Source organism: Macaca nemestrina, chromosome 19 (genome assembly GCF_043159975.1).
Source record: "Macaca nemestrina isolate mMacNem1 chromosome 19, mMacNem.hap1, whole genome shotgun sequence".
Taxonomy (NCBI): Eukaryota; Metazoa; Chordata; class Mammalia; order Primates; family Cercopithecidae; genus Macaca; species Macaca nemestrina.
Window position 1 is genome coordinate 77,761,393 of NC_092143.1, and position 11,371 is coordinate 77,772,763.

Below are 11,371 nucleotides of genomic sequence, written 5' to 3' on the forward strand. Positions count from 1 at the left end.
CCAACACGAAGCCACGCTGCGAAGACTAGGGGTGGCGTGGGGACCGGGTTTGTCCCCCCAAAGGGAAAAGAATTCTCTCCTTTCTTTCTCTCTCTCTCTCTCCCGCTTCGCCCGCAAAAACAGAAACTGAAAATTCGCTTTGAGTTTGTCTTCTCAATCCTTGCAACGCGCATGCAAGGTGCTCCCTTCTCGGCCGGTCCCTCGCCCCGGCGCGCCCACGGTCAAACCTGCGCGGGGAATGAACGGGTTTGGCCACTTCGCCGATTGCACAAAGAGCGAGGGTCGGGAAGGCGCATCAGTGCCCTGAACGCCGCCTGCGGGTCCCCCTGCCCGGGGCCGCTGGCGAGGGGCGCGCTTCTCGCCGCGTCTCTCCCCACTAGCCCGCCCGGCAGCGAGTGGCCCCGAGGAATCCGCCCTTCCCCGACCGCGGCGACCCAGCTTGCGCAGCCGGACAGTGAGGGCGATTCGGGGGAGCTCTTTCCCCATTCATTCCCCGCGCCCGGCCAGCAGCCCCGCCACCCCTGCCCGCGCAGCCGGGGCACTGAAAGCACCCCCAGGCGCCCGCTCCCGCCACCCCCAGCACTGCTCGCGTAGATGGCGCTCCTGGGTCACTAAGTTCCGCAAAAGCCAGAGGCGAGGCTGGACGACCCCCGAAGCCCGAGGAGGTTAAAGCCTAGGCTTGCGAAGAGCGGGCAGCGTCCTCCAGGAGCGGCGTCCCCATCCCGCCCTCCCCGGCCGGCGCGGGAGACCCACGTGTCAGAGGCCCCCAGTCCGAGGTGCACCAGGATGCGCGCCCGGTCTCCAGCAGCTCCAACGCGACGGGCTTTGTCCGCGGCCGCCCCCGCCCGCCCGCCCGCCTGCGGGGAACCGGGACCCGAGGACCCAGGGACCCGGGCCGGGCTCACCTCTCTGCTGGCACCGCGCGGCGACCCACAGCAGCGAGGCCAGGAGCACGCCCCACGCGCCGCCGCCGCGCATCTCGCCTCTTCGCCGCTCGGTGGGTCTGGGGAGAAAGCCGCGCGCCCGCCTGGAACGCTCCGCGGGACGCGAGTCTGAGCTGCCGCGGCCCCGCCGCCCTTGGCGTCCCGGCCGCCCCTCCCTCCAGCCGCCCTCGGACACACCCCCCGGCTGCGCCCCGCCCCGCCCGGCCTGGCCCAGCCGCCCAAACCCCTCCTCCGGGGGCGCCCAGCTTGGCCGCCGGGATCCCGCGCACGCGGACCCCTGGTGGGGAAGGTCGGGCTGACCGCGGCCGCCGCCCTGGCTCCGGGTAGGAGGTGGGCGGAGAAGGTGGGCTGAGGGGAGGAGAAACTGGGCTGTGGGGGCCCGGGAGGGTGGATTCCGAGAAAGTATGTGCCCTGCTGACCCTGCCCGCCCCGCCGCGGCCCTGCAGTCCCCCGGCCAGGACCCACGCGCCCCTGCCGGGAGCTGGGCGAGAGGCGAACCCTCGGGACGCCACCCAGGCTCGGCCGACCCGCCGCCGTGGGCAGAGGACTTGAGGATTTGTTCTGAAAATCAGTTGCAACTTGTTCCCCACTTTGTTTGCCTAAAGAAGGCAAGGTCCCTTGGACTTAATTATTATGATTAGATACCCTCACCGCTGGAGAGAGGAAGCGCTCCTGACACGCGATTTCAACTGCTTTGTTATTATAATAATAATTATTATTATTTTTAAACTATGTCTAGTCCCCGTTAAAGAATTTTTAATTTCCTCTGATTTTTTTCTTTCTCTCTTTTTGTCTATCAAAAGTATTGGCTGGGCGCAGTGGCTCACGCCTGTAATTCCAGCACTTTGGGAGGCCGAGGCGGGTGGATCACTTGAGGTCAGGAGTTCAAAACCAGCCTGGCCAACATGGTGAAACCCCGTCTCTACTAAAAAAAATCCGAAAATTAGCCGGGCGTGGTGATGGGCGCCTGCAGTCACAGCTATGGTGATGGGCGCCTGCAGTCACAGCTACTCGAGAGGCTGAGGCAGGAGAATCGCTTGAACCCTGGAGCCAGGTTGCAGTGAGCTGAGATCACACCGCTGCCCTTCAGCCTGGGAGACAGAGTGAGACTCCGTCTCAAAAAAAAAAAAGTATTCATAACACTTTGCAGATTTCACATTTTCTCAATATAAATATACAGGAACAATGTCCCATATACTCTCTCTCTCTCTCTCTATATATATATATTTTATATAAATATACAGGGACAATGTCTCATAATACTATTATGTTTTTTAACACTTAAAAAAAGCTTAATTATGACCGTTTTCAAAACCAGGGCTCACACAGGCTGAGATGAGTTAGACCCCAGGTCTGGTTTCTAGTCCATAGTCCTTTACAATACCACACTGAAATCGCAGAGGATGTTGATATCATCCCACTATCTCATTTTGTCTTTTTTTTTTTTTTGCTTGATAGGAAGATAATTTCCTCTCACTTGTGTGAATCGATTTGACAACTCTATCAATTCCTGTTTTTCTGAGGACACTTACACATCTAGTGAGTAGAACTTAGTTATAATACTTAGCCATCGATTAATTTTTAAAAATCATGGAAGTACAGAACAAAATGATAGGCCGTTTTAAAAGGATGCAATATAGTTCAGTGAGTACTCCATACAGTACTAAATTTAAAATGCAGACGTTCTTAACTATGAAAATGTTACTAAGTAATTATTAAATAAGTAAACTTAGTACTTAATAAATGATCAAATATTATAGTATTAGGCACATAGCTATTAAAATGCAGAATTATAAGCATTTGTGCGCTGAAAGAACTGCACACAAATGTATACACTAGATATGTATCTTTTAGAGTGTCTTAAAGACACTAGCATTCATATAGATTATCTTTTGGGATCTTCACAGCTCTATGAGATGCTTCCCAAGAGATAAGGAAGTGAGTTCTCAGTGTCAGCAAATGTCTGGTCTAGAGCTAGACCCCAAGTCTGGTTTCTAGTCCATAGTCCTTTACAATATCACACTGAAATCACAGAGGATGTTGATCAAAAGCAAAGTGGAGGAATCACAAGGGGTGTCCCCATATTCTGGGTCTCCCCGTATCCTGGGTTCCTGGATATTCAGGGAGGAGGTTGATGGGACCTTATCTTTGAACTGCAAGCAGGGATCTCACATGTGTAATTGCAAGGGAGGCAAGTGGTCAGCACTTCTGGGGAGTGAATAGTAAGCATCAAAAGTTGCAAAATGGCACTATTTATCACTGCTCAAAATTAAGGAGAAAGATTTCAACTAAAAGAATTCAGAACAAACTTGGATAAAATATGGCAGTAAAAATGTCATAATTCTACACATCTTCTAAAAACCCTGCAGTAAAAATTTTTCCAATCTTTAGCATGCTTGGAAAATATCTAAATTACCTAGAGCACCATGAAAGTGCAGGGCTGGCTTGTTCAAGTTGAAAATTAGTATAACAAGAATGTTCATGTTTTGTGAGAAAGTAAAAATTCAACTTAACTGTACACAAAAAGATGCTTGCCTCAAAGTCACCTATAAATAATGAACAATTGAAAATGCCTAAATGTCAAGCAATAGTTTAAATGGTTAAGTAATTTATAAATCAATGTGATAGGTTATTATGTACTACTTTTATATTATGAAACTTTTGCAATTAAAAAAAAACTCATGTTAAGAAAAGCAAAATTCCAAATAACATAGACATTCTGATTGCAATTATGTACATAAAATAAGCACATGTGGCCAGGCATGGTGGCTCACGCCTGTAATCTCAGCACTTTGGGAGGCCAAGGCAGGCAGATCACCTGAGGTTAGGAGTTGGAGACCAGCCTGGTCAACATGGTGAAACCCCATCTCTACCAAAAATATAAAACTTAGCCAGGCGTGGTGGCAGATTCCTGTAATCCCAGCTACTCAGGAGGCTGAGGCAGGAGAATCGCTTGAATCCGGGAGGTGGAGGCTGCGGTGAGCCGAAATGCCATGGCACTCCAACCTGGGCAACAAGAGCAGAACTCCGTCTCAAAAAAAGAAAAAAAGTAATGTATTTTTTTAAAGCACAGTGACTCATGCTGCCACACTCGGCTAATCTTTGTATTATTATTATGATTACTTTTCTTTTGCGGGGGCAGAGATGGGTTTTGCCATGTTACCCAAGCTGGTCTTGAACTCCTGAGCTCAAGTGATCTGCCCACCTCAGCCTCCCAAAGTGCTGGAATATGAATTCTTATTTCAGTAATTTCACTAATACTATTATGTTTTTTAACATTTAAAAAAAAAAAAAGCTTAATTATGACCATTTTCAAAACCAGGACTCACACAGGTGGAGATGAGCTAAACTGGAGCTTTCAAATCCCTTGGGTGATCCTGTTGAAATCCAGATTCTAGTTCAGTAGTTCTGGGTTGGAGGCCTGAGCTCCCCATGACACTGATGCTGCGGACAGGCAGAGCACATCTTGAGCAGCCTGTAGCTTGCTTGCTTGTTCTCCATCTTGTCTGCAAATTGAAATCAGTGGAGGAATTTAAAAAATACTGATGCTGGTTTCCACCCCCAGAGATTATGATTCAATTAGTATGGGGTACAATTTGGACATCTAGATATTTCGAATGATCTTCAGATAATTCTAATGTGAAGCAAACTTTCAGAAACACAGCTAGACTGACCTGCTCCTGCATGTAGACAATCCAGGTTCTGGTCATTGGTGGCTGAGCAGGCTGGGGGAGCCACATTCAGTGTGTGATCACAGGCTGTATGAAGAAGCCTGGCCTGGTAAGTGTTTTCCCTCATATCCTGACACCCATATAACAGGGATCCAGCCACGGTGCCCAGAATACGGGACAGGACTGTTTCTCTGGAGAGTTAGTACAAGCAAGACTGACTCCTAGTTCTAAAGGGACTGAGATACAAAGCAGACACTTGGGCACAGAAGCATCACACCAGGATCCAGGCAGTAGGCCTGGATGTAAAGCTGGGGGCTTGGTTACAAGGACAGAGGCAAGAGGTCAGTTACTAGAATTGGTTATGGTGTCAGAGTCTGATCTAGGACAAAATTAGAGGGGCTGACCATAGGAGAAGCTCCTTAAGGTCTCATGGCTGGAAATAAGGTGGTTAAGACCCTTCGCTTTAGACAGGGGTGAGGGCTGGAAGGACTAGCAGTCAATGAAGGCAAATTGGAGGTGGGCGGCAAAAATGGTCCCTCAAAGGTGCATGGCCCATGTCCTAGGCTGGAACCTGGAAATACATTGTATTACATGACAAAAGGTACTTTGCAGATGTGATTAAATAAGAGTCTTAAGATGAGGAGATTATCTAGGATTCACCAGGCAGACCAAAGTAATCAGTAGAAGTCTTCATAAGTGACAGAGAGAGTAGGAGAGGAAGACTCAGTGATTCAATGTGAGAAGGACTCAAGCAGCTATTGCTGGCTTTGAAGATGGGGGCGGGGATCATGAGTCCTGGAATGTGAGCAGCTTCTAGATCCTTGGAAAGCAAGGACGCAGATCTTCCCCTAGAGCCTCCAGAAAGAGCCAGCTGTAAGGACACCTTGAGTTTGCCCAGGTGAAACCCATTTTGGACTTCGGAATTCCGGAACTATAAGATAACAATACAAATGGTTATCTGATAGTTTGTATTGTTTTATGTCAAGGAGTGTGTGATAATTTGTTACAGTAGCAGTAGGGAACTAATACATTAGGCAAAGACTACCTCCCAGTAAGTGGAGATGAAGTTGAGGGGAAAGTGAGTATCTGTATTAGGATTGAAGTAGAGCCTGAAGATTCCATTTGTGCCCATGATGAAGAGCAGAAGAAGGAAGAATTTGAAAAAATTACTTGAAATACTGGAAAAAAGAGAAGGAAGAATAGAGGTCTCAGAGGATAGCAGTAGAGAACCTGGCATCTGGAGAGAGACAAAATTGCTATTCATGAGGTATATTATAAGCTTTGGTTTTCATGCAAGATGTGCCATAAACTCTGCGAACAATTTGGACAAAGTGGCTATAAAGTGATAGGCTGAACTCTGTTTATAGCCCTGGTGACAGACTGCAAGTTGCCTCCCAAAATGCAGGCTCCTATCCTTCTGAGCATTTAGTCACCCAGGTAGGTCACCCAGGTGGGCACTGCATTGCCAGCCTCCCTCAAAGCTAGGTTTAAATCTGTATTAGTCTGCCCAGGTTACTGTAACAAAATGTCACAGGCTGGGAGGCTTAAACAACAGAAACTTACTTTCTTAGAGTTCTGGAGGCTGGAAGTCCCAGATCAAGGTCCGGCAGCATTCAGTTTCTGGTGAGGGCTCTCTTCTTGGCTTGCAGGCAGCCACCTTCTCACTGTGACCTCAAGTGGTGGAGACAAAGAGCAAGCTTTCATAAGTTCTCTTCTTACAAGAACACAAATCCTATTGGATCAGAGCCCCATTCTTGCTACCTCATTTAACCTTACTTACTTTCTCAGAGGTCCCATTTCCAAATTCAGCCACACTGGGGAAAAGGGCTTCAACACATGAATTTGGGGGGAATGTAAACATTTGGTCCATCACAGGCTCTGACGAGGTTCAGGTCAACAGGATGTGAGCAGAGGTGAGGTGTGAAACTTGAGGCCCTGCCAACTCAACATGACCTTTTTGCTCCAGACACTGGGTGTGTCCTCTTTCACCTTAAACTTAAACTCAGATGCTGTTCTGCCATGCTCCTTCAACCCCACGAGTAAAGAACCTCCTGGAGGATGGTGAAGCAACAAGATGAGAGAAAAGTTAATAACTTTATGAAAAGGTGGCTCATACCTGTAATCCCAGCACTTTGGAAGGCTGAGGTGGGTGGATCACCGGAGGTCAGGAGTTTGAGACCAGCCAGACCAACATAGAGAAACCTCGTCTCTACTAAAAATACAAAATTAGCCAGGTGTGTTGGTGCACGCCTGTAATCCCAGCTACTCGGGAGGCTGAGGCAGGAGAATCACTTGAACCTGAGAGGTGGAGGTTGCCGTGAGCCAAGATCATGCCATTGCACTCCAGCCTCGGCAATAAGAGTGAAACTCTTGTCTCAAAAAAAAAGAAAAGAAAAGAAAAGAAAAAAAGTCATATGGCTGCCTACAGTGCATAATGGCTGAAAGAGATAAAGTAGTATTTGATTTAAGCCATTGTATTTTAGAGTCCTTTAAAAGGGCAACCTAGCCTTAGCCTAAAATACCCTATAACCTGAATAACCAGGCCCTCCTTTGTGCAGTTAATAAAAGTAAATTGTGATGGCTTTTCAACAGATTATGTATTTTAAAATAAAAATTAGAAATGTATGAAAAATAATGAAGTAGCTACTTCACAAGAGTCAGTTTCAGAAGAAAACAAATCTTCCCTCAAAGCTGAACGTTATCCTGAGTGTGTTCCAGGCCTGAGTAGCCTGCCTCTAACTAATTCTGAATCTCTTAACTTTGAAATAATTTTGGTTTAGATATTATGTTCTCATTTTAATATTTCTCACAAAATTGTTCTTTTTCTGGGTATCCATGGCTTTTCTTTGCCTCAGATATTGTTGTATATCTGCTTCAATGTCAGGGGAATTTTTACTCTTCAAAATCCCATTGCTTTTACTTGTTTGTGAGAGTATAGAACCATGCGAGTAAAATGATTAATATCAGAAGCCTTACATGATTTGCTTGGCCCTGAACAGCCTTATTAAATGAAAATGGTTATCACCATTTGATTTAGGCCTTTACCCTTAACAACATTTCTTAGAGAACATGTTTAATAGAAATTTCCTAGCGTGTCTGTTGTACAGAACATCTGTGGGATGGTGTAACTACATTCCCACTTACTTTCTCAGAATCACCTTCCTGTGGCTCTGTGGTTAGCAGGAGAATATCCAGGCCAGGTGTGCTGGCGGGCCCTGTAATCCCAACACTTTGTGAGGCTGAGGCAAGTGGATCACCTGAGGTCAGGAGTTCAAGACTAGCCTGGCTAACATGGCAAAACCCCATCTCTACTAAAAATACAAAAATTAGCCGGGGTGGTGGTGTGTGCGTGTAATCCCAGCTACTCAGGAAGCTGAGGCAGGAGAATCGCTTGAACCTGGGAGGTGGAGGGTACAGTGAGCAGTGATCATGCCACTGCACTCCAGCCTGGGCAACAGAGCAAAACTCCGTCTCGAAAAAAGAAGAAGAAGAAGATCCAATTTACACAACATGACCTTATCCCTAGGACACTGCTCCCACTCTGGCTATCACCCTCTGTCTTGACAAATCACAGTCACCATCTTAGACCTTTATTTAAGGCAGAGGTTATCTGAGCCTCAGCACCATCTTCGTTTTTCAAGTCTTCCTTATATGTACATGCCCTAAACTTTCCTCTCTCTTTAACTATTTTGAGTTGGGTTTTTGTCACTTGAAATTGGGCACTTTTTAATATTAGTATATCTACCTTCCATTAAGGACCATAGAGAATGTCAGATAGCATCTGCTTTCTTATTTTTTACTTAAAACTCTTTTTTTCTTTTATTAAAGAGATGAGAGCGGCCAGACACAGTGGCTCGTGCCTATAATTCCAACACTTTGGGAAGCTAAGGTGGGCAGGTCACCTGAGGTCAGGAGTTAGAGACCAGCCTGGCCAACATGACAAAACCCTGTCTCTACTAAAAATACAAAAATTAGCCTGGCATGGTGGTGGGCGCCTGCAATCCCAGCTACTCGGGAGGCTGAGGCAGGAGAATTGTTTGAACCCAGGAGGTAGAGGTTGCAATGAGCCAAGATTGCGCTATTGCATCCCAGCCTGGGGGACACAGTGACACTCTGTCTCAAAAGAAAAAAAAATATATATATATATGAGGCCTTGCTACATTGCCCAAGAGGGAGTGCAGTGACTATTCACAGTGCAGTCCTACTATTGATCAGCACGGGAGTTTTGGCCTTCTCCATTTCCTAACTTGACCAGTTCACCTCTCCTTAAGCAAAATGGTTGTCCTCCACTCCTGGGAGATCACCATTACTGCAGTGGAACTTAGTGTGGACACCTGATTGACATAGCACACTCCAGGCCAGAACTCTTGGTCTCAAGAAAGTCTCCTGCCTCAGCCTGTGGTGTAGCTGAGTCTACAGGTATGTGCCACAGCAGCAGGCAGCGTCTGCCTTTTGACATTTAATCTCTTCTTAAGGGGCTTGTAGTATTTTACATTTACATAGCTGAATTTCCAGAGCATAATGTAAAAAAATACATTTAAATAGGATTGTTTCACAAGAAAAAGCAGTAGTTAAAAAATTCAGGACTCAAACTGCCTGGGACCAAATACTAGCTCTCACACTTACTTGATTGGGTGATTTGTGGAAAATTACTTCACTTTCTCGCCCTCAGTTTACTCATTTTACTATAAAATATCCCCATTTTACTATTAAATGGAGATAAAAATAAGATGTACATCAAAAGATGAGAATCGAATGACATAATGAACACAGAATTGTTAGCATTGTTCCTAGCATCAAGTAAACATTCGATAGTAGTTTATTCTATGATATCATCTTCATGGCCGTGGGTTAGGAAGAGTGTTGTACAGCTGCCACAAGACGATAATGTGGGGCTCTAATGGAGCTTTTCAACACATGCTTACAAAAGGCAATTGGACATTTGCAAAGAGATGAACTATTATCTGTCCTCTTATTTATGTAGCAAGAAGCACTAGAGACCCAGAGGGGACGTGTGAGCTAAGAAAGAGCATCTCCCTAAAGCCAAGGAGTGGATGGAGGCTACAAGAAAATAGCAACCAGCTATATCAAAAACTAAAAAGACTTTTAAAAATTGGTTTTGGCAGGGAATTGGTCCTCAGGGAACTTGGTGGGTGTGTTTTTCTTTTACAGAGGAAGAGGAAGCCAAATTGGAGGGGTCTAGAAGACAGCTGTTCATACGGACATGTAGATAGCATTTGTCCCCAGGACTCTGCAGGACATCCCTGCCTGCTGGGTATCTCTAACAATGCAGCCTTTCAACAGGAAAGTCAGACTTCGAAAGCAAAGTTTGCAACAGTAGCAGCAAATACAAATTATTTATTTATTTATTTATTTATTTATTTATTTATTTATTTATTTTTGAGATAGAGTCTCACTCCGTCACCCAGGCTGGAGTGCAGTGGCGCGATCTTGGCTCACTGCAACCTCCACTTCCCGGGTTCAAGTGATTCTCCTGCCTCAGCCTCCCGAGTAGCTGGGACTATAGGCGTGCACCACTGTTTCCAGCTAATTTTTTTTTTTTAAGAGATGAGGTTTCACCATGTTGGTCAGGCTGGTCTCAAACTCCTGACCTCGTGATCCACCCGCCTCAGCCTCCCAAAGCCACTGGGCCCAGCCCTGCAAATAAAAAATTTATAGCTGGACACCAATTATCTAGAAAGTGAGAAATACATGTTTATAAAGATACTTGTCATTGTGTCATTTGTATTACACCACTCACTATTATTGGAGCTTCCTTCAGCAATTTTTTTTTTGAGACAGAGTCTTGCTCTGTCGCCCAGGCTGGAGTGCAGTGGCACAATCTCGGCTCACTGCAACCTCCACCTCCCAGTTCAAGTGATCCTCCCACCTCACCCTCCCGAATAGTTAGGACTACAGACATGCACCACACCCAGCTAATTTTTGTATATTTAGTAGATATGGAGTTTCACCTTGTTGGCCAGGCTGGTCTTGAACTCCTGACCTTGTGATCTGCCCAGCTCGGCCTCCCAAAGTGCTGGGATTACAGGCATGATTCTAAGCGCCCAGCCTTCCTTCAGCTTTTTACTAATTTCTTCTACTATTTGTTCCCGAGGGAGGCAAATATTTTACAATATTTTACACTTTAGGTTCTCCAAGGGCTTCTTTTCTTCATGTTTGCCTCATGATCCCCACTTGTGTCATTTTATGACACATCTCCAGACCTGTCATCAAGAAGCGAAATTTGAGTTAAATAACTCGTAAACCTGGCATTGGCTTAGTGGCAAGGACAATATTCAAATTGTAGGAAGAAGATGTTACTAAGTAATAAAATCAGTTGCCTGAAAAGACAGTATTTTTTTTTTTTATCAAAAAGCATTTTACAGGATCTCAATCTTGAGAAGCAACACATTGGATATATGAAGGTCAGAAGACTGAAATTAAAATTGTAGCTCCAGAAATTGTTAGCGATTTGACCCTTCAACAGGTCAGTTACCTTTTCTGAGCCTCAGTTTCCTCCTCTGTAAAATGTTAAGTAACCGAATCTTTTGCTAGACGTAGTAGTCGCTGGCTGGGCAGTGGCTCATGCCTGTAATCCTAGTTCTTTGGGAGGTCTAATGGGCGGATTGCCTGAGCTCAGGAGTTCGAGACCACCCTGGGCAACATGGTGAAACCCTGTCTCTACTAAAATACAAAAAGTTAGCCACGCATTGTGGTAGGCGCCTCTAGTCCCACCTACCTGGGAGGCTGAGGCCT

General features: G+C 46.0%; 1 protein-coding gene across 2 annotated transcripts in view; it reads right to left on the reverse strand.

Annotated features, from left to right (window-relative positions):
* Positions 1-1,037, reverse strand: part of LOC105478856 (laminin subunit alpha 1) — a 164,823-nt gene extending 163,786 nt beyond the window's left edge. For both annotated transcript variants that reach the window (XM_011736557.3, XM_024791959.2), the window contains exon 1: positions 906-1,037. In XM_011736557.3, the coding sequence (XP_011734859.2) occupies positions 906-978 (73 nt within the window). In that variant the 5' untranslated portion in view covers positions 979-1,037. The remainder of the gene's footprint in view (positions 1-905) is intronic.
* Positions 1,038-11,371: the final 10,334 nt, after the last annotated feature.